Source organism: Copadichromis virginalis, linkage group LG17 (assembly GCF_057382275.1).
Source record: "Copadichromis virginalis isolate Kocher_CV1m ecotype Utaka linkage group LG17, C_Virginalis_male_GT1.1, whole genome shotgun sequence".
Lineage (NCBI taxonomy): Eukaryota > Metazoa > Chordata > Actinopteri > Cichliformes > Cichlidae > Copadichromis > Copadichromis virginalis.
This window is the reverse complement of record NC_140634.1, coordinates 28,605,386-28,629,708: the sequence shown is the minus strand read 5'-3', so window position 1 is coordinate 28,629,708 and position 24,323 is coordinate 28,605,386. Positions and strand designations below refer to the sequence as shown.

The 24,323-nt window shown below is 40.3% G+C and overlaps 1 protein-coding gene across 1 annotated transcript; it reads right to left on the bottom strand.

The window, feature by feature from the left end:
- Nucleotides 1-1,071: 1,071 nt before the first annotated feature.
- On the bottom strand, nucleotides 1,072-2,481 carry LOC146689632 (SCAN domain-containing protein 3-like). The gene has a single exon (XM_085436179.1). The coding sequence runs from the start codon at nucleotides 2,479-2,481 to the stop codon at nucleotides 1,072-1,074; it is 1,410 nt and encodes a 469-aa protein (XP_085292305.1).
- Between the last annotated feature and the right edge of the window lie 21,842 nt (nucleotides 2,482-24,323).

Here is a 24,323-nt window from a genome sequence, read left to right as displayed (position 1 = left end):
GCAGAGCAGGTAAAGCATTTCAGTTGGTCTTCATAAAAGGCAGAGAGGACAAGGAAAGAGAGTCTTTGGTGGCCATGGCATTTTACAAAAAGCAATTACCATCAATCATGTTGAATTCTTTGTCAAGGTGGCCTGGAGTTGATTCCCGTACCCTGGGGAGAGCTTCCTGACAATGACATAGGATCCTCTATTGGCTACAAGCAAGAATGTAGAAGATGAAAGATTCTTTTGGACCTAATGGGGGCCATGGTCTGAAATGTAATGCATGGCCATTGAATATCATTATGTCCTTGAAAAGCCAATAAACTGCTGTAGGACACAGATCATTATATGTCATTAGAACTCAGCTCATGCCCTTTGTCTAAACACATTTAATTATTCTGTACCTTTTCACCAACCAGCACAGACTCTTTGGTAATGAAGAGAAGAGAAGAAAAGATAGAACAAAGCAAGAGAAATATGGTAAAATAGGGGAAAAAAACTATGACAATAGTGCTTATTATAAACTGATTAAGTATAAAAAATTGCTAAAAACAAAACAGAAGACGCATACACAAACATGCATAAAAAATCTCTAACAGAAACCACTATGTATAACAGGGGTATTAAACTAAAATTTGAGGAGGTCCAGTTGGAGAAAATCTTCTCAAGCAGAGGTCCGGGACATCATAATGTCTAACTTACGTTATGATTGTGATAGAGAAGCAACCTTTTTTTTTTTTTTTAATTTATATCTGAACATATGAACAATAGACTGTCAAATCAATGAAAATACAAGTTAAAACATTTCAACAAAATTTATTGTTAACACTGAAACACACAGTAGGCCTACATTAGAAATAGGGCTGCTGTTTAAAATGAATTAGAGAAAATAAATAAAATGGCTAAATTGTGCATCTTAAAACAAAGTGATTAATTTCAGAAAAAAAAAGTTTCCCTTTTTCTTTACATTTTACATCTCGACTAAACAGTCTCAATACATTTTCAACAGATAACATCAAAACATTTTAACAATTTTACAGTTTCTCTTTCTTTCACCCCCTTATATTCCACGTCCCAACTTTCTGTTGTTCAGTGAGAGAATTGAGCTTTAGTTCGCTCTACTAGGATTTTAAATCTGGGCTGGAATGGTGTCAGGGCCATTCTCATACACATGTGTAGGTGCTCATTGGTGATCCTGGAACGATATTTAGTTTTTATTATGTTCATTGTGGAGAAAGCTGCCTCACAGCTGTATGTGGAGCCAAACATGGTCAAGATGTACAGGGCTACTTTCCTCAGATTTGGGAAAGCTGTCTCAGAGACCAATTGGGGCCAGAAAGTGGCAGGTTCAGTTCTTCCAAACTGCTCTTTCAGGGCCACATCTGCTTGGAGATCAATTAGTTGCATTTGAAGAGGCCCAGCATTTGCCCACTTGAAGTGCTGTGTGACTTCCTTTGAGAACCCTCTGACATCAGTGATGGCAAATGGGTTCTTTATGAACATGGTGAGCTGCTGTCCAAAGCTGAAGCTATCAAAACGTTTGCTGAAGTTTTCAATCAGCTTATCAACAAAGTCAACAAAAGAGGACACATCTCTCTGTCCCTGAACCTGTTCCTTCACTGTTGGGAAGTGTGCATAGTCTCCTTGCAGGTCTTCTTTGAACACTTCAAGTTTCCTCTGAAAGCAGCGGACAGCTGTCATCAGTTCACAAATTGAATTGTCCTTGCCCTGCAGCTTCAAATTCAGTTCATTCAGGTGTGAAGTGATATCAACCAAAAAGGCCACAATATCCATGTTTTTCCCATCATTTAAAAAGAGAGAAAAGTTTGTTGCTTTTTGACTTTCCAGCTCTTCCAAGAAAGCTGCTACTTCACTTCTGATGGACCAAAATCGCTCCAATGCCCTGCCTTTGCTAAGCCATCTCACATTGTTGTGAAGCAGAAGATCATCAGCGTGTGCATCAACTTCTCTGAGAAATTCCCTGAGCATGCGATGCTGACAAGAAGAAGATGCCCTGAGAAAATTTATCATTTTCATCATTGTTTTCATCACCTCAGCATACTCGTCTGACAGGGTGGAGCATAACACTGACTGATGAATAATGCAATGATAAGAGATTAGCTCGGGATTGTCCTCTTTCATTCTTGCTACAGCTCCTTTCTCTCTCCCCATCATAGCAGGGGCTCCATCTGTGGTTATTGAAACCACTTGGTTTGGCTCTATTCCTCGCTTTGTTAACATTTCCTTAATGGCCAGGTAAATATCCTCTCCTCTTGTAGTGCTGTGAAGGGAAGTTACACCTAGCAGGTCTTCACAGAACTCTTTCTTATCATTGTTGAAGAACCTTACATAAACTAACAGCTGAGCATTGTCAGACACATCAGTGGACTCATCTACAGCCAAGCCTACACATGGTGTCTTATGAATAGCTTCTTCCAGCTGGGATAGCACATCCTGAGCTAATAATTCACTTCTCTTTGTGGCTGTTGATGCTGACATAGGTATTTGCTTTATTTTGTCATGAAGCTCTTCTTTTTGTTTACCCTCAAGTAATGTTTCTGCTACTGCACTCATGCACTCTTTGACAACACCTGCAAAGGGCTTTTTGTGTTGACCTAAAATCCAAGCAACTCTGAGGGAACATTCATGAGCACGTTGTTGGGCGGTGAAAGAACTGGTTAAGATCCTTGTGGACTGATCATATTGGGCTCTGAGACTGCTAATTTTCTGGGACCTGAGTTCAGACTTGGGTGGGTATGATTGTTCAAAAGCTTTGTGCTTTGTCTCATAGTGGCGTTTGACATTGCCACTTTTAATCAGTGCCACGGTTTCTGAACATATGAGACACACTGGTTTGCTGCTTGCGGCTGGAAGAATGAACAAGACTGAATGGACTGACGCATACGTCAGTCCATTCAGTCTTGAAAGTTCTATTTTCGGTGTCTACTTTTCTCTTTTTTGAAAGCGCCATAGTTGTTTTACCTCTTGTGACTCCCGCTCACGTCTTGTCTCACTGTATCGTTAATCGTCTCGCTTGTCATTCACCTCTCACCATGTCTTTCCTCTGTCTGTGTCTGCACTCAGCGTTGCGATCGCCTTGAATGCGCAGATGTGATTGGCTAAGTAGTGTCACGTGGGTGGCGTAACTCGCACACAATTGGTTAGTATGTTCCCTGGTCTAATACAGCATGTTCCCTGGTCTAATACAATGTAAGGTTACTGCTTAAAATTGAATCGCCCCGTCAAAATTAAATATAATTTAATATTTTGTTAACTATAGGTCCGGGTCCATATAGGATGGCGACTGGGTCCGGACTCGGACCCCGGTCCGCCTGTTAGTGACCCCTGATGTATAAGTACTGATGGTTCACATATCTATAGATTGTTAGAATATTGGACAAAAGTGTACTTTTCACAGAAATTAAGGTGAAGTTAAAGAGTGATTTTCCAATGAGACAAGCATTTTTTAAATTTACTGTTGGCTAGAGATGCCCTCATAAAATTTCCTGCTAAATCAACAAGATTTCCCGTACCTCTCCTCTTTCCTTGCTGTGGTTTTGAACTTGACACTTACCGCTGCCACTGCGCTGTACACATGAGTGACTGTACTCTCATAACAATCACCTGTTTTCAAGAATCTTCCCGTGACTGTTTATAGTCTCAGTGAAGGGAATTGACTGATCCCACTTCTGTTTTTCTCGCCCAGGGCTCAGGGCATTCCAGCGCTCCACAGAGGTGTTGGCTAATTAGTCTCCTGACCCTTAGGTCAAAGGTCTCCAGTTCACCTAGCCTCAAGGGAAACCAGTGATATTTTAAGGAGTTTTGACTGTGGATACTTAAAACAACGGACTATAGAGCCTTGGGGCTCTATAGACTGCTTACCTGGGTCATATAATGACAGGTGATGGGTATCAAGATAGGACTGTTGCCATTTCCTGACCCCTGATGCTCTTTTCCCCCAAAGCTCTTGATGAGCGTAAGACTGTATATGTGATGATGCAAGGGAAAGAGGTCGTCCTTCAAAAGATGACCTGAAATAGTTGCTTTGGGCCAGGGTTGGGAATTGCAGCATGTTCCCTGCTTGGACTGTGGAAGCTCAGGGGATAACAGCGATAAGACCTTGACACAGCACCTGCAACGTCTTCTAGTATTTCACTGAATTTATTTAGAGCAAATAGTTTGCTTCGTTATATAAAAAGAAAAAAGAAAACATTGTAATTTTATGTTAAAAATCTCTAATTATGCTTAGTATTGTTTTTATTGTTTTAGCTCAAGCTGCCAGCCTAACCTCACTTATTTTACACCTCTGTACATATAGAACTTCCTATTTGCGCCAAAGACATACTCACCACTTCCCACACCCTCTGTAATCCCGTTGGATACTGGGCTGTGAAAAAGATATCACAAAAAATCTAAGGCAGGTCAGATTTATAAGACCTAAATCCAGCTTTACCCATTTGTAATCATCTTTGCCTCTGTCAGCCTTTATGCTTGACACATAAGCAATTTAAAAAATATAAATTGGTAGCTTTTTAAATTAACAAAGAAAAAAAAACCCAACAAATTAGATGCTAATTTTCAGCCAGCTAGGGTTTGCATAAACAAATGTTTCTAGCTACTTCAAACCATTAAAACGTCTTCTGTGAGTTAGCTGAAAGGCCTTTTAAACTTGAGCAGACTGTGGATGGATTTTCTGTTAAGGATTTGTTTTTTGTTTTTTTCAGGAAATCCAAAGGATGTGATTTTTTTTAAATCACTTAACATGTGTCTAACATCAATGCCTCTCTTCCCTATACTGCTGAGTTGCATCACTAGCTAACATTATGAACAAACAGCTGACTACCAGCACAATACAAACTTCATTTAAGCACATAAACACTAGTAATTGTATGAAAATACATAGCCAAACTAATTACTTTAATTTAAGTTGGTTTCAGTCAGTTTATGGCACATTACTGTTTTGGTCAATGCTTGCTAGCAAGCTAGTTAGCATGAGAAGGATCCTCATCAACCAGCTAACATTGTAATTAATGAAAATGTTTTTTTGAGATTTACAGAGAACTTTTTCAAGATATTTTGCAATCTAAGTATTCTTATTTCAGTATAATTCAAATAACCTTCATATGCCCAAAGATCCAAGGTGTAAGCTAGCTCTGCCTAGTTACCACTGATTGCTTTACAGAATACATAAGTAAGTAAAATAAGAAGATGGTAAAATACAGTATTATAGTGAAAGGTACAATATTAAATAAATAGAGCTCATAACAGTCCAGTAATTTAAAAAGTGTCTGACAAAGAAGTAAAAAACATTATAAGATACTTTTCTTGTGAACTACATGGTTCATAAAAACACTTCACATCTGAAGATATAAGCACAGGCGTGATAAAGAGTGGAAAATAGCCTTAACCGTCAAATATGGAAACCTCATTTACAGGCGCTGCCCTCTTTATTATAGATCTCAACCTATATATATCACCTCTTTTTGAGAAGTGATACCTGACATGCATAAAACCCATAGCATTCTTTCCCACTGATCTCCCACTGTATCTTTACTGCTCACCACCCAGGCAGAACATATAGCAATACTGGAACTTTTGAATGAGTGCTTTTACTTCCCTTTGTCCCAAGGGATTTTTCTTTTTTTTAACATAGTGCAGAAGACCACGCCATGAAACTCTCCAAGCTTTTTCAGCTTTTCATTTTCCTAGAGTTTATCTTTGTGAAATAAATTCTATAAAGCAGAAAACCACTGCTGGACTATTGAGCCGCCTCGCAGTTACAGAGGGTAAAGGAAAAATGGTCACTCTGGTAATTGTGTGTTTTTCAATTTTGTATGGAGCTACACTGTAAACAGGACTGAACACTAAGTATCAGGGTGAAGGCTATGTTGCTATTGTGCCGTATTTGAAAGTCTCATTCAAAGTGTGCTTAAATCATAGTTTTGACAGTGGCGGTGTTTTATGGGAGATTTGTGAAAAGGGGGGAAAAAAAGTTGTGTTTGTCTTTGCAGTTCTGCTGCATCTGTGATAAGTGTTCTTGTGTTTTTGCTGTAGCCACGGGCTTTTTGTGGTGACCGCAGTGCAGCGTATTGTTTTGTTTCCCTTTGGTTGCAGAATGTGTTTGCCCATTGTCAGTTCAGTTAATTAATCTCTTTGACATAAAAAATGAAATGAGAACTGAGAAATTACAGGCAAAAGCAGTCAGCCTGAGTTAAACAGCTCTCCCTCTGATTTATGACTATTTACATTATTAAAATGCTATACATATTAAATATGAAATGAAAACTTTTCTTTACAAGATTTGCTGCTCAATGCATTAATAAGTTTGTCACTACTGACCATTAAAGTTTGTAAACCGTAGATATATTTCCCCCCTGCTCTGCATGGCAACTCTGGGGTTTGACTCCCACTGTTTCTAAATGGTGGTGTTATTGCACGGTGAGCGGAAGCAGCGGGAGGTTTACAGAGTGTGTAAAGCATTAGGAGGCCACACAGACAGTAATAAGTCTGCTCTATCTTGACTGATGGTTCTGCTTTATTACAACAGCCAGAGTGCTGTTGTCCCCTTGAGGGACACATACCTATCTGCATGATGGATGAAGATTTTAGTCACAACAGAACACCTTGTTTGCATTGGAGGGGGGGGACGTTTTGCACTTTTACAGGGGAGTACTTTTGAACAGCGTTGTTTGGTCAGTGTGTGAACAATTACAGTGCTAGCAGAAAGTCAGGAGTTCGAGCTGATAAGACTTTGTGGGTTTGGGGAAGACAGATTTTGCAAGTTTTCTGTCGGTCCACTGGGGATTTGGGTGAATAGGCTCCGCTGTGCACAGAGGCCAAGCAGTTAGGAAGTTTGGAAAGTGCAAAAGTAAGTTGAAGGTGCTAAGTTGTCAACAAGCCATCAGGCAGCAGGCTGAATGTTATGAGCTCTGTGTGCATGTGAGTGTGTGCCTCTGAAAATATGAGACGAAAGAGGTATTTTTGAAGGTGCGTGCTTGAATGTGTGCATCTTTTGTGTGTGTGTGTGTGTCTGTGCTCTATAGTCATTTTTTTGCCCTTTCCTTTCACACCTTCTCCTGTTTCATTTTGCACACACTTAGACAAGTCACTCAGAAAACCATTTTAATGGAAAGAGGGCAAAATAGCTTAGCAAACACTGCAGATTTGTCAATCCTGACTACTTTACCAGACTTTTATTTGCTCACTAATCTCAGCAAATACACGATCAATGAACACTATTAAGTCACGCTCAACCTAATTTCCTGCTTGTTCACAGTGGCCTCCTGCATAAATACCATAAAGGCCATCTTTGTATAGGGGTAAGTCTTTGTCGTAATTGTTTTGAGGTCCTTGGGTGGAGGTCACTGCTGCCGTTGGAGTGCGTCTTTGCATATCGACTCCAGAGAATGTTTGAAAACATGACTTATTGATTCATATAAGGTCATTAGGTTTATAAAAGTCCTCCGCTGATGGATGGTCATGCTTGGCTCAAAAACATGTCAGTCTGCCTGATGGATGCTTGGCTTGGGTAACACATCAGCATCGATAGGCAGCAGTGGAGGAATTCTGTGCTAAAACATTCGCTTGTATTGATTCGTTGATGCAAATGAACCACAGTGTGAGGGTCAGAGCAGGCCCTCAGGGGGTTGTGGATGTGTTGGCGTGAATGTCAGCCAAGGTTGGAGCCAGTTATTCAGCAACACGTGTTTAGGAGCACACTCTGCAGGCTATGTGAGTCTGTAGCATTGCTCCATAGATGTTTATCTTTGTGACTTTTGAATATAGATACATGTTGATGGCACCCATTTCAAATGTTACCTTTCCACCCAATATATTGTATATTGCCAGTAGATGCTACTCTACATCTGATAGCAGACTCGGTGAGCAATTGTCACTTCAGTAAATAGTGGTGGTTTCACCTTGCTGAGTGGAAATAATTGGTGTAGTGTTTCCAATTTAAAACAGCGGTCAAAATAAGAGCAGCGGTTGGGGTGGTGTAACAGAGTGACACAGAGAATTGTCTCTTGGACCTAATTTGCGTTTTTACTGTTTACTTTTATTTTTAAACTGTGCTTGGTTAGGTTTATCCTCCAAAAATTCTTGGTTATGTTTAGAAAAAGATCACATTTTAGGTCAAATATACCCTTTCACAATGTTTACCACATGTTAGAAAGTCCCAATTTTCTAGGTTCTCACCACATAGTAATTTGTATACTTGATCACCAGTGGTCTCCTACATAATCAGTTTCTGTTTATCGCTCATTGCGTCAGATGATAACTGCCTGCTGAGCGTGGTGATAGGTGTAGGAGTGTGTCTGCTGGCCATATCTGTGGGACTGATTAAAATTGATAATGGTCATTTAACACACTGATAACATGCAAATTGGTCGTTGATGCTCACACCCATTTTGTCCTTGTATTTGCACAAAACCCATTTTTTAACACTTTACACCTTCTTTTTTTTCTACTACAAAATCCACAGTGCATTAAACTACACAAATAAATATTACTGCATTGCAATCAGTCTTATGCCTTATAGCCAAAACAAGATAAATTGGTGGAGATTTTTTATATTGTTGTTTCTATTGTATTTTATAACTGAGTTCTAAAAAAGTCGGGACATTGTGTACAACAAAAAAAAACCCCAACAATTTTCAAATCTCATAAGCTCTTATTTTATTTACAACAAAATAAGAGTTTATAAGTACAAAAAGTACTTAAAGCTGGAGGAACATTTTGAAACTAATTTGGAAAAATGGAAAACTGCTTTGTGGTCAGATGAATGGAAATTTGAAAATCTTTTTGGAAAAACGTCCTTTAGATTAAAGAGGAGAGGGACCATCTGGCTTGTTTTCTGCTCTAAATTTGAGTGGTGCATTACTGCATTAGAATCGGCAGCTTGGACATTTGGAAAGGTACCATCTAGATAACAGTTTTTTGAGGAAGGCTTTGCATATTTCAGCAAGATAATGTGGAATCGCATGCGGCATCTCTTACAACAGCATAGCTTTGAACAATACTGTCTCAGTAGCCAACTGAAAACATCTGGTACATTATATAAAAGAAAATGTGACAAGGAAGACTGCTGAGCAGCTAAAATCCCATATCAGGAAAGAATGGGACCAGATTCCCACAGAAATCCAGCTACTGGTCTCCTCAGTTCCCAGGCGTTTTCGAGGTGCTATTGTGACTAAAATATCGGTTTATGAGATTTTCAAATCATTTCATTTTTTATTTATATTTTACACAGTATCCCAACATTTTTTGGATTATTGATGTAAATATGGTCCATGCAAATGTGATCAACACCATCCAGAGTTACTGTCAGCATTATCATAGTTTATAAACTGCAAGTAAACTGATAAGCCTGAGAAGTTTCAAACCAGTGTTTCTAACTTTGCTTACGTTGGCTAAAAAAAACACACAAAAACAATAGAAAATGATCGATGTTGTTACAGAAACTAAATAAAATATGGAAAGACCAGAGAGGAATTTTCCATTAAGAGCTGTTCAAGCGCAGGCATTTCTCTTTGACTTCTGCAGACACGTTGGATTGTTCCCTGATCCATGGGCCCTTGAAGTGGGCAGGCTGTCTGTCAGCAGGAAGGTTGACACTTTCATTTAGTAAAATAAATAGTCATATGTTTAGGTCAGGAACTTGTCATGCTACATGGCAAGAAAATCTCTCAGCTGAGCCTAATGGAGTTTGTTATGCTATACGAGTTGAACATTGGCAACGCTGTTGTTGTATGGAGAGAAATAATTGCAGTACTGGAGGTAAATGCAAGTCTCACAGTTCATAAATGGAAACAAGCTCTACAAATGTGTATTACGATTTGTGAGTCGTTAAATTGAAGTTGTAAATCTACGCGCAGAGTACTGGTATCCATTCATTATAGGCTGTATTTATTTGTAAAAATGTATTTGTGAACACCAAGAATCTAACTGAAACCATCATTAATTTTCTTTATGGGGGCAGCCTGAAAAAAATTCCTTTCCAAGCGATGCTTTTCCCAGTCAGTGTTTCCAATGAAATTTCTAAAGCATGGTCTGAACATAAATGTGGCTCTCTTATCCTGTAAGCCATGGAGGAGGGAACAAGTGTTACACCCATCTATCACTATCAGGGTTTCAAAATCTTAAGTGTGGTGTAGATTTTCCCTGATATTTTTTCGGTAATTGCTAGCAGAGTAATCTCTGTTGCTAATGTTACAGTTGTTGTGTTAGTTTTGTCACTATATGGCAATTAATCTTATCTGGACAGTCGTCTAGAGAATGCGGCTCTGTTAGATATCGTCATTTGATCCTGGTGAGCTCACAGTCCTGGCTGTCATCACCTGATAACGGGTCTTAATACGCTCACCAATGAATACACTTCCTGTTTGGACAGCATGTTCAACATGCCCTGGTGCTTTGGATAATATTGTGACAGTCTGTATTTCTTAAAATAGCTTGATTGGTCAAGTTCATCGTGCTCTGCCTCTACACATTCATTGTTTTCTTTCAGCTCACTTTTGTCTTGGAAAACCTTCAAATTAAGTCTCTACTGTGTAACCGTCTAACCTCTTAACCTAAACTGTGCCATATTTAATGCATATGTGTGCCACGGTGAATTAACCTTTTAGCTTGGCTTTAATCTCCGGCTGCATACTTTCATTCTCTAAACAGAGAAAGAGAGAAGGTGCTGTGCTGTACGCCTCTCTGTCATCCTCACACCTGCACGCACTGTAGAGAAGAAAGGGAGGGAGGGAGAGGGGAAAAAGCAGCAGTGGATCGCATGTCTTCATGGCTATCCAACAGTAAATTAAAACGAGGAGCAATTTCCTGAGGCCCAATTAGCAGAAAATTGGTCCTGTCTGTTGGAGTGACTCCCTTGGGAGGAGGGAGAGGTAGTCGAGGCTGTTACTGAGAGAAAGAGAGACTTTGCTAAGACTTTTCCCATTACAGTACACGGAAAAAATTGAAAATGGTGTGAGACCATCAACAGTGTTGATTTGACGGACACCAAAAGGCTCCAGTGATAATCGAATTTGCAAAATTTTGTTCTATTTTCTGTCGAGATGATCCCAACCTGCTGCAATGACTAAGGCCAATCTATGACTGATAGGGTTCCACTGTGTATTTTTTCTAACCAAATATACTTTTGATGTATTGGCAGTGTGTTTGGGATCATTTTCATGCTGACCTCTTCCATACATACTGATGACAATTTGAGCCAAAACTTCAAATTTGGAGTCATCACTCCAAATTACCTGTTGCCACTGATTTTCAGTGCAGTGATTGTGTTATTTGGCATACTTCAGCCTTATCTTCTTATTTCCCTTCTTAAGAATGGCTTCTTGACAGCTACCCTGTCCATCTGCTTTTTAGTCTTGTCACTTCTTTTTTTTGTCCAGTTGTCCAATTTCCTCAGTTTTTTAAGCACAGACTGGATTCCTTGCTGAGATTTGCCAGGTTTTAGGTTAATAGCTCTTTTGGGATCACGGTGTTGGTGCAAAACTGCTTTTTTACACCCATCAAACCATTATCTATGGCATTTTTAATAGGTTTTTACAATAAGCTGCCAGTAGCAAAGTGCTTAAAGATACAGTATTTCAGTCCAGGGTGCATGGACTGGACTGAAATACAGTAAATACAGTACAGGTAAATTTGTATTGTTCTTTGCATGCCATGTTGAATGTTAATAAGAACAAAAATACTATTAATGCTGGTGGCTTTATGTTTCTGTCCAACATTATCTGCTTTGTAAGGTGTGTGAGCACATAGACAAGAGGAAGGAATATAACCCTTTGCATGTTCAATTAGAGCCACTGAGAGGCTTTGCCTTTACAAACAAAGCAACAAACGATTTTCCATTTTATTTGAGACCACAGTTAAGTGTGCTTTCACTCAAACCACAGCAAAACCACCTAAGAAATGAAGCGAGACATTTGAGTGGGAATCTGCTGAGCTTTAATTTAACTATAATGGTGAATTGATAACAGAGGTTCATAGTGATGGATGCAGGTTTTTGGATGAGGTCCAGTGCTTCCACAAGTAATAAAAATCAATTCACACACATTTTGCCTCCAGGGGCTTTGACTATTGATAGCGGTGATGATGGACATGCGCTGACATAGGTCTCATGCGGGGAGGGAACTGGGTCAATGTCACTCCCGGTTCGGGATCGACCCTTCTGAAACGCCTGACGCTCAGTGTTAATGAAAATTCGATCGATCGCCGTGTACAGTATTGTCACCACAACAGAACTCATCAGCCGAGCTCAAGTCATTAACCACCAACAGCCATCGCTTGAATTACTGTTCCTGCTCAGCCAGTTAAGTAAATGAATATCTGGCTCCTAATTAACAAAATTAATCTTGCTCCCCAGCTTTGTCCATGGGGGGGAGGGGGGGATACTTTAAAAAAGTATTGCTGATCACATAGAGTCTGTGAATATAGTTGCGAAATTAATACGTTTTTTAAACTTTAATTTCTGATTTGCCTGCAGCGGCTACAGTATGGTTTTTTTTTCCATTCTATATCAAGTGTTTAACCTCTTCAGAGTTTTCTAATATTATGGTTTTATATCAGGTATCCGTGCTTGTGATTGGTCAGATGCTTACAACACTGCCACTTTCTTGTGAGTTGATAACCAGCTTCGTAGGACCATTTATCTTTATTACTGATGTTACAGTAAATGAATCCAGATAACAGAAAGATACCTGGGGTATGCTGAACTCACTTTGTAGTACGGGCACCAGCAACATATGTGGACAACAAAGGGCAAAGGTGAGAAAGGGCTTAACACACAAGAGGGGTAATTTTACAGCAGGGAAATGAGGCATGGGTGAACTGATCCAACAACTGGTTGAAATAATGGGCGAATCAAGGGAGGGCACATAGGATGTAACACAGAATGGGGAACTAAAACAGTAAAATAGGAAAGAACCAAAAGACATAAAAACAGATATGAATACTAACCTTTAACTAGATAACACAAAGCATAAATAATAGCAAAACTAATACAAATATCAGTAATAATGGGCAAAAACCAAAACACAATATCAAGTGAAACTAACACTCATCACTAGAATGGACATCCAAGAGCTAAGACTCCCATAATACTAGAATAATGAATGAGTGAGAGTGAGAAATTCTTTATTTATCTCATATTTGATAAAAAGTTTAATACATACATATAGGTATTTATAACATCTGGTAGAGGATCCCCTGGCAGAATGATAGAGCATTGTATCATGGCGGTTGTTAGATTGTGGTATGAAAGATTTCCTGAATCGGTCTGTCAGAGAAAGTGTTGTGCTGCCTGTCCAGGAAGAGGTGCAGAGGGTGGTCGGGATTATCCATGATGAATAACAGTTTGTTCAGTGACTTCCTCTCCTCCACAGCTTCAAAGGTGTCCAATAATAATAAGGAATCAGAACGGGAAATCCCACAATTCAACACACACACACACACACAAAAACAAACCTCAGACATTTGAAACATAAAATGACAAAATATTACCTTGGACTAAAATATATTAAATAAGAATCACAAAGAAGAAAATACTATACAGCTTAACCCCAAGGACCAAAGAGGTTAATCATGGAAACAGGCTGACAGGCTATTCTGCTGCTTGCTCTATCAGAGCTATGCTGCATGAGTGATGAATTTTAAATCACTTGCTTTAACATTGCCGCTAAAAGTTACATAAAACCATATTGGAAATTGTGTTATTATCTCAGTCTAAGATGACACATGCCTAAATTTGAAATATTGAATTGTTGCCCTGGGTGGTATTTCTACAAAGACACACAAATATACATGTATAATTTTTTTGGGTCACCAGTGTTTTGAGAGTAGCTTCTGCTCAGAGGGCCTGAGTCATTCTACTTAAAATTAAATAAATTATGGTCTGTTCCTGTTTCTTATCAAAAAATAATTTCAGTCCTCTGCAGACTAAATCATCGTGTTCTCCTTGGATCAGAGCCAGTCTGAATGGCCAAACAGTAGCCTGAAAGCAACTTAGTACCTTTAGTCACAGAATATAAAAATCTTTTTGTTTTGAAAATATGTATTACAGCAAAAACTAGATATATGATTGTTTTCCATATGGAAAGCACGTGTAGCTAATGTACTAGAAAGCATCTGCAACTCAGCCTCTGTTGACTTTGTTAAGCTTCAGTCAGACACATTCAACATAATCCCAAACACTGCAGTTCAACTATTTGCCTTGAAGGTTTTGTTTTGTAGGCGGGTACTGTTTAGCTTCACATTGAATGTAAGGACTTATGTGGATGTGGCTCCACTAAAGAGACAGGGACATCAAATATTGTCTGCTTCCCTGTTGTTCCTTGCTGATAAGATTCAGCACCAAATCTGCTCATCCATCTAATTATCTGTCTACCTGCCGTCCCTTGTCCATCGCCACCCCGCTCTATTGTTATTCACTCCAGGCAACACAAACATGACATGTTGACCCCTGCCCATTAAAGACCTTCCAAGCAAAACTGTTTTTACCTATAGTGTTCAGGGTCATTGAATGCCACTGTTTCTATGGAACACACCATTGTATCGTTAGAAAAGAGGATAATGGCCATTTGTTCTTGTCAGGTTTGATAACACCAACTATAGCTTCCAAGTAGACAAAAGGAACTAGCCCAACTGAAACCAGTATAAAACATCACTGAACCTTAAGACAAAGCATCTCCTGCACTTAGGGGTTAATATATAATCACATGCTCAGAGTTTCTTCCAAGATCTCAAAGACACAGAGAGGCTTGACCTGGATTTTTGTAAAGCTCTAACTCTGAGCGATGGTCGTGCTATTCAGGGATATCAAGTCTTATCATCTTCTCTTTTTTTTCTAAGTCGAATCGCTTACTTTCTTAAAAGCCCTGGCTTGTAACAATAGGTCTTATTCTCTTGGTGATTGAGGTGCAGCTTTATGCTATAGCCCTTGATGCATAGGAAGGTAATTTCATGGCTCCTTCCTGCAGACACGAATCAGACACAGCGCTCTATTATCAAGCTCTGGGTATTAGGCCTCTAGGTAGGAGATGGAGGTGGAGGGGATATTAAACCTCAGAGGGTGTGTATGTGTGTATGTGACAAGTTGAAGACCGAGCCAAAGAGAACGTGACTATATACGCTCTTCATGAAGCAATAGAAAGGGAATGGTGAAAGTGTGTGTGTGGGGGGGAGACTCCTCAGCGGTCCTGTGTGTGATGTATCACGTTCCCGACTGTGTGGCTGCTGCCGTCACATCAAAGAACAAAGGGGTGTTTATGTCAAGCCTGACTGATTTGGTTTTTATTAATGTCTTACCTCCCTTTCTCCCCATTACCATCAGCTTCCACACATCAACCCCCCCTTCACCCCATTATATTAGCTCCAAACGGTGCTTTGGAGACCACACTGATTTCTTTTGCATTTGTCACAAACCCTTCAACATACACACACACACGCACGCACGCACGCACGCACTCATGCACAGACTGTGCAGGGTTCTTGCACGATTCCTGACTTAGCGGGGGCCTCCCTGAAATGTGCCATGTATTCTCCCAGATTGGATGAAGCGCACAGGCAGACATTCATTCCCACTTGACTTCCTCCCCCCCCGAGCCATTTACACAGTGGAAAAGGTTAATTGCTTGAAACACCAGCGGTGTTATTTCAGCTGATTCCAGAAGCATTGCATTTGATATTAAACAGACAAGAAGATTAGTGTGATGATAACAGACTGTGAGCCAATGGATTATTTATACATATGACTGTGATATGGTCTAATTCTTGGGACGTGCAGAAGGAATAAGTGTTGGAGAAAAGGCACAAATAATAAAGCTAATCCGTGTTTTTGCTTTTGTTTTGTTTTGGGGTTGTTGGTGTTTGTTTTTTTGGGGAGGGGGGTTACTTAACAGTCACAGTGCAGGAAATCCACAATCACACAGAGAAATGGAATTCAAGGCAGATGCAAAGTTGTTAAATCATTTTCTGTTGAAACTCCCTTTTTCTCTCAGCTGTCCTCACCCATGAGTGATGGGTCCATGTGCAGAGAGCTGCTCTAATCCCTTATGACTGCATTGTGCACAGTACCATCGCCCCATGAAGACCATTAGCATCATAGCTGTGGGTGATTGGTTTCCACAGCTCTGGGTCAATGCGGGTTTTACTTTGAGAGTCGTAGGAGCCTAGAAGTAAGAAATATGTTGATCCAAGTGAAATTATTAGAGGAGAATAAAGAGGACATGCTGAGACACTGAATAATTAGGGCAAAGAAACGTTTTAGTTTAGATAAAGGAGGAAAGAATGAATTGCTGACACTTGATTTCACAAACTGAGCAAACCATTTTTCCTTTTCTCTAAAGAATGATAATGCTGCATTCAAATTTGCCGCTAATCAATGACTTCTAAAATTCTTGTTTATTATTGAATATTATGAGTTTGAAGTTTAGTTATTATTTACATTTTTATCATAATTTATTCCTCAAGTATTTTGAGTCTTTAGTGCCACCCTCTGTTTCATTATTCATTATCATTTTTCTCATTTTTGCTATGTAACTTTGCACTGTCCACTTTCTGCTGTAACAAAACAAATTTCCCACGTGTGGGACTAATAAAGGTTATCGTATTTTATCTTATCTTGTTACCCTGTGTCTAGTTCACTTTTGTTCAGTGTTACTGATTCTTATCTCTGTATCTCCATTTTTCAGTTATAGTTTCTTCTTATTTTATTTTGACAGCCATTTGCCTCCATTTAGTTTGATTTCTTGGGTTTCATTACTTTGATTAGTTTCAATTGTTTCACATTACCCACCTGTTTCCACTTCCCTTGTTGTGTATATATAGTGCCAGTCTCCCTCTGACCTCTGTTGTAACAAGATACTATATTCCTGTCTGCTTAGCTCCCCCACGGTTTCCCTTCCATGTACCTCAGTGGTTATTTGGACTTCTGTTTGATCTTTTTTGGACTCTCATTTTGAGTATCAGACACAGAAATGGTTTGCCTTCTGTTTGGGTCAATCTTACAGCTCACCTCATGCGTAAATACAGTATATAAGGCAAAAATATTGTTTGTGCAATTTTAACAAGCTTGAAAGTCAATATTTAGCATGATCACTGTTATTCTTCAACATAGCCTGAAGTCTCTTTGTTCAACTTTTTAGTCATTTCTTTAAGTATTCTTCAGGAATAGTTCTCCAGCCCCATTTAATGAGACTCAAAGCTCATTTTTGGACGTTGGCTGACTTTTTTTTCCGTTCTCTGTCAAGATCATCTCACATTGCTTCAATATTGTTGAAATCTGGGCTCTGGAGAGCCCAATACATGACTGAAATGTTCCACTGCGTGCTTTTTTTGTCCAGGTATGTGTTCACTACGTTGGCAGTGGCTATGCTGAAAAATAAAGCTGTTGCTAATCAGACACTTTCCAAATAGATTGCTTGGTGGATCAAAATTTGACGGTACTTTGCTGCATTCATAATTCCGTCACCGTTGACAAAATTTCCAACACTAGTGGATGAAATGCAGACCCAAATCACGTTCTTTCAGAACATACTGAGAACAATTCTAGCCCAAAATTTCTAGTTTGGATTGACGTGTAATTTGGCATACATAAGCCTTTTTTTCATTTCCCTTCCTTAAGAATGGCTTCTTGACAGCCATCCTTCCACTGAGACCATTTTTGATGAGGCTTCAGTGAACAGTAGTTGGATCTACTGAAGGACCAGATGCACCAGATGTGTCTGCTCTTTGCTACATTTTTCTGTATTTGTTAAGGACATGACCCTGTTCATCTTCTTGGATATTTTTTAAATTATCTTTATCTTAAAAGCTTTGGCAGGTTTACCCTCTTGTCCAGTTTCCTCAAATGTGAAACAATACTAAATTTACAATTTAAAATTGGTTTTTTGTCAAGTTTTTGGTAATGTGTGGGCACAATACTGGTTTATTCGTTGAGTTAAGTGCTTTTTCTGCTTTAATAATTGATAGGTCAGCGTTAAGTGGTTTAACTAACAGAGAAAAAAACCCCTCTAAAAATGGTCAGATACAAAGACCTGACTGAAAATGAAAGAAAAAGCCAATGTCCAAAGAAAAACTTTAGAAGGCCTTCAGAAAGCCTGGAGAGCTATTGCTCAAGACCATAAAAAAGGGAATTAGAAGTTTGCACAATCCTGTAGCTGTAACTAAAAAGATTTACTTTACGTACTTCTCATAGATTAATATTCCTGTTGATAGAAGTTTGAATCTGTGATAAAGCTTTAGCTCAACTTACAGAAATAAATTAGCCTAAAACTGATACTTGGACATCTGACAGTGACAAAATGCTTTCTGTTCACCTACACATACTGTGTGTGTGTGTGTAGGTGTCAGAATCTCACAATCTTTCCATTTTTCTTGCAGATGTCTCAAAAGCTGTATCCGCTCAGTTTTTCTTTTCAGCCCCTTATAAAAACGTAGTTCTGGGTTCTTTGCCCTTTTCATCCCACCACACTTCAGCTGTAGGTGATTAATAGACAACAAGTATTTAAGAGTCGATATAGAGCTGCAAATATTTTTTTCTGCTAGTGTTTGCACCGCATGATTTTGAGTAGTACTAGCAAGCTAAATTATAGCACTAGTAATGTTCATCATCGAGGATTAGCCTGCTAGCTACTAGGGGGTGGAGGTGCCCTCAGCCTCTCGGCCTGGGGCTCGGTCACTCTGGCACAGCTAGCTGCCGGCGGAGCTCACAAGCATGTCACTGCAACCCCCCCCATGGCTTCTGCTCCGCGGCTGCTGAGTGACCCCTCTTCTGGGGCTCTCCTCAGCTCTTTCTGGGATAGTGGCACGGCTGCCCCTCTGTTGGTCTTCCTTGGTCTGTTGTGTTCTGGGGGCCTCTGGATGTCTGGAGTTTTGATCTCCTCCATACCTGCTTCATGCCCTAGAGGACGGGGCAGTGGCTCCCCACACCCTCTAGCAGATCATTACATGAAGGAACCTTTTTAATACAAGCGCGCTCATGCTCACAGGTGTACACACGGGTGCTCACACACACACACAAACTACACCCTTTTTGGCTCCTACCTCAAAGCACACTGTGCGCTGTTGATCTTACGTGCTGCACAATAATGTTTAATATTTAGTATTTACTGTTATTGTTGGGTCTGTGTCCAGCACGACAAAGAACCCCAAAATGGTGGCCTCCTCTCGCTGCCTTTTATTGACAAACTTCAAACAATAGTTTACAAAGCACCTCCCCTTGCAACCCCCCTTTGGTTACAAAGACAAGGCACTGTATGTAAATGTATACACTGTGTGTGTGTGTGTGTGTGTGTGTGTGTGACCTCCTGCTGACCAAAGGGTCATAAACCCAGGAAGCTTACATCAAAAGAAACAGATCTTTCAGATAGGATGTATCTACAATAAAACCTCCCCCAGCACAGAGTGGCTGGAGAGGTGGTCAGGATCAAAGGAATGGCTTTGATCCTACTGCTTAAACTAAGACTGTACAAATTTAAGAAACACAATGGCAACATTCAACAATTAGACTTAACAGTTATATTCCCATAGATCATCATGATGTTGTTTATTATGTTGCTCTTTTTTTTCTTCTGCTTGTTATCTCTTTTTTCTTTCTCAACAGGTGATCCAGGTGATTGATATATGTATTTTTTGTCTGCTTATTTTGTTGGTTTTTGTTTTTTGCCCTTTATCCCCGTCCCTCTTCCCTGCTGTTTTTCTTGCCCTCTTTCTTTCTCCCCTTTCTTTTCCCCAGTCAAATCTGTCCCGTATTTAGCAAGTAAAAATAAAATAAAATATTTCACTCTGGACAAAAGCAACACACCAATATTGCCTTCTACAGAGCCATGCTACTAAAATAATAAATGTCCTACCTCACAACCAGCCTCAATGATGCATTAAAATACATTTTTAATTATATATATATTCAGTATATTTTATCTATTCAAGCCCTGGTCTTACAATAATGTGTAATAAATGCTGGCAGAATTGGCTGCTGCCTCGCCTCATGAATTAGTTATTTTCTCTGCATCCAGCTTAATCGGTTGTGTGCTCAGAGCAAAAAGGAAAAAAAAAATCATCCCAGTGTATGTGTGTTGCTCTGTACATGTGTCCATGTGGGTGTATGTGATTCTGCGATTCTGTGAATGCTCAAACACATTAGGTGTAAGAGGCGTCGAAGAGGCTAGCGTCGTCAAACAAATTACACAAAGAGAGAGGTAGCCTGCGCTCTCCAACACGTTGCAGTGATTGAGCCTGAGAGGCAGAGTGTGGCATTCTTTAAACACAGTGTTTGGGGAGAGGTGGCGTATTCAAACACATTATGGATAAGAGAGATGGGGGTCGTGTAGCAAAATGCATTACAGAGTCGGAGAGGTTGAGGGAGTGCAACATTTCTAAACACATTATGCCGGAGCGATGATGGCATGCTTAAACAGAGTGTTGATGGAGAGTGGAAAGAAAGACGGGGTCAAGAGAGTTTCTGTTTTATTTCGCCGAGGTGTGTGTGCTTTGTCTGTCCGCTGAGTGCTGACTGAGTTTTGACATCAGCTCAGCCTGGGTACACAAACCTACCAGAGTGACTCGTTTTTCCTCCAAGCACACTTGAGAGTTTATTGGCGCACACATAGTCATGGTGAACACAGTGAACTGACAAATGCGCACATACGTTCCCGCCGTGTAGGCAAATGGGAAGAAAGTCACATACTGTCGAGCACACCCTATTTTTCCTATGCTTGAGTCGTTCAATAGCACCAGCTTGTACAATCCTTTCCAGAACTACACTTCTGACCCCTCCAATAAAGCCAGTCATGAAAGATTAAGCACAGATCCAAAAAAAACCTCAAGACATGTTGTTCCATAGTTTATCTCAACACTTTGTCCAGCCCAATTAACCTTACAAACAGGCCCTTTTTGCATGTTGCCAACTTTGAATCAGTATGGGGTAGCTCATCCTTGGCATTTTTCTGTGCTTGGCAACAAAACACTTTGTACAATACAGAAAAACTCCAAAAAATGCTCTCTCCCACTCTTGTGTTCCTGTGGCGGAACTCTGGTCGAATCTTTTCAATTAGCCAGGTTGACTTTGCATGCCTAATTAAGTCCTCATCCTTGACGAGCTGTCTGACTTCTCCTTCAAGCCTCTTACTAGGAGCTTACAGCCCTGCAGGGGCCACCAGCCAGACGGATTGTTGTCCAGCTGGAATGGGATTAGCAGCACGCCAGGGGCCTGAGGCCCACAGTCCCTGGGCCTTTGTTTGAATCTGAAGTGTCGATTTGGAAGGGGTGAAGCAGGGAGAGAGGATTGAGGTAATCCCCTCTTCTTCAGGACTGCTCCCCAGAGGAACGAATCCCCAGTAAACCCTGAAGACTCTAGACCACCAACCGCCATCAGAACTGCTGTTTACTCATCACAGCCCAGCAGGTAGACAGCCAAATAAGAAGACTCGCCCACCCTGACATGAATACATGTATGTTTTAAATGCTATTGTTTAATCGCTGAAATCAAAACATGTTGGTTCTTGGTCAAGTGTAAAATAAAGGAGTTGTCTGGGTAGGATAAGAGGCCTCATGCTGTGTAGCAGCATGATGGGGGGTTTGTGTTGTAACTACCACATTTTATATAGCCAACAAACAGCCAAACTCCTCTTTACTTAATTATTTATAATGGTAATTAATTCACCCGAAGAAAAACCTTAAAGAATGCCAAAATTAGACTGGGTAAATTATCTTTACAGGCCTGGAAACTTTAAACATTTCATTTATTCTGCCTTCTGGCCTTTGGGAGCAAAGTTGCATGTTGTGGGTGGTTTGATTCAAGTCTTTGAACGAAATGCAAGAAGAGTAGTCAAGAAGAGGCTGCTGACTCTCTAAAACATTCAAACACACCTGTGGCACGCAGGTGTTTTTGGACATGTCCTTGCTGCAGAGATTACATAGCATGATTCTACAGTGTTGGTGCGTGCGGATTATAATAGATGACTCAAAGGGCAGGCATGTTGTCAGAGGGCATGTCTTGTTTTGAGATGTAGGCTTTGTCTTCATATTTGCTCTGACAGCTGTTTTTCTAAGGTGATCTCTTATATTGAACATATAGTCGTGTTAATCATTAATAGCTTAGCTGACGAGGTTAAACTTTTCAGCTGTTCAACATCCCACGACAAAGAATGCAATGACTTGTTTGTGTTAAAAACCTGTACCCTTTTAAAGGATTAGGGAGGGGATAAGCACAACACAGGAAACTGTCTAGTTATTGCAAAATCAGGTTCATATGGGTATGTTTTATGGTTTTAGGGTGAATGAAGTGTTCACAGAAATCCCCACACAGCTAATTGTTTTTAATTTCTTTTGGACGAACACCATATTATTTTGGTACAGTTTGATTTCAGAGTAAATATTATTGATGATGCAAATGTACTGTAAGACTCAGCGCCCAGTAGTGTGAATTTTCTCTCTCTCTCTCTCTCTCTCTCACGGTGCACCTGTGCCTGTGAGTCAGCCTCAGAATTAAGCCAATACCAACAGGCTGTCTTTCATCGCAGTGTGACAGAAGCACACGAGATTAGAGCAGAATCCACCCAAAACAACCACACTGAGCTCAGGGATAATCCAGATCCCAAACATCAGAGGGAAACAGGAGGACACTGCTCCATCTATCATCCAACGAGAATCCACCCTGAAGAAAAACACGGGGACGAGTGATGCGTTGCTATTGTCCGACCTAGCTGGCACAGGAAAAACAGGATGTGATGAGTTTCTGTGCCTGAGGTGACTGGTGAACCACAGTGGCACCAGCCTGGAAACTTGTATGTTGGCACAGCTTTTTGTGCCTGCACGAAAGTTTTCTTTCTGTTTTTTGTTTTGTCTTTGCTCCATTTGGAAGCAGACAACTGTGCAAAAAAAAAAAAGAAAAAAGTTGGATCGAATGCAGCTTTATCAATGAGTTGTGCATATGAAGCTCTGAATAGACTTCAGGCTTCGGGGTATTTTTAAATTGCGACTCTAGCTAAATAAAAGCCGTGCTAATTTGAACAATATACCATTATGCTCCATTCATCGCTCAGGTGAGTGATGTGGTCTCTTAAACTGTCAGTCTTCTACATCTTATTTTACAGTCATGACAAAGGCTGTAGTTCAAAGGGATGACTCGGCGCCAAAACATATGCAATACAGCTGTTTCTGACACTCAGTATATCCATATCATCTTAATCTTTTCTTTTTATCAAGAACCAACACCCCACCGCACACACACAGCCCCTTACTTATGTACAGTATTATGCTGGCTCTTCCTACTGAAGTGCAAGATGGCTAGAGTACAGTGAGTCTTGTATGCATGCCCGTGCATGATGCAGTTATGCGTGTGTGTGTTAGCGAGCTTTGCCCAGTTCTCACCAGCAGGACCAGAGGCTGTTTTTAAAGCTGCATTTCTCGCATCAGTTCTCCGAGACATCGGGACTGTCGGGTCAGAGAAAAGGAGCCTTTGACTGAAGAGGAATGAGACTGATCCCTTGCCAGACAGCCTCAGCTGGGGGGCTACCATCCACTAATATTTCCAACAAGTCTCCACCCCCACAAACCCTCCATCGTCCACCCACTGTCCACCCTCCCTCCATTCATTTCTGGACATGCAGCGATAACAAAATTTCCAGGGAACTGTCCAAACAGAATGCGCTGTGTGTGCTGTGAGTTGTTTTAGACGTGGCACAAGTTGGTATTAGATGACGGTCGGCTGTGCATTATCAGCACTTTAACAGGGGAAATAAGGTTCCTGTTTGCGACACTGAGTAGTGGAACAAACCACAACTCGTCATTTGTCCTGTGAATTGATTGTGTGTCTGCTTTCTCTCCTAATTTCCCAGATAGAAGACTGTTCAAGCTGGTCCTTTATGCTTGAGCTTGAGATATTTTCGCTCATGTCCCAGATGGACTGTGTTGTTCCGGTCAAAGAGAACATACCAATGACACACTGACTTATTTATTTTAAATAGGGCTTGTTGTAAACACACAAATAGCTGACCTTCGTGATTCTTTGTCTTCTTCCTCTCATTCTCCGTCTTTTTATTTCTTGCTTTTTTTGGTCACTTGAGGAGACAGCATCATGGTCATTCCTCCTGATCTCTGGACAGTCTTTTGTTTTTTTCAAAGTCACAAAGAAATTCTTTAAAGACATTTATTATAAGATAGTAAAGAGTAATGGGGTGTTTCATTTGCCATAATGAAACCTAATCATCCTCTGGATGGTCCTTTGAATCCATCTCTGTGGTTTAATAGTCTAAGGTGAGAATGGGTCTCGGTCTGCAGTCTGTCAGGAAAAGTAGTTCGAGGAAGGTATTCCTTTACATACATTAAAGGACTGAAGT

What these genes read in the sequence shown, in the direction of transcription:
- LOC146689632 (XM_085436179.1), bottom strand. Translation starts at nt 2,481, where the DNA reads ATGTCAGCATCAACAGCCACAAAGAGAAGTGAATTATTAGCTCAGGAT.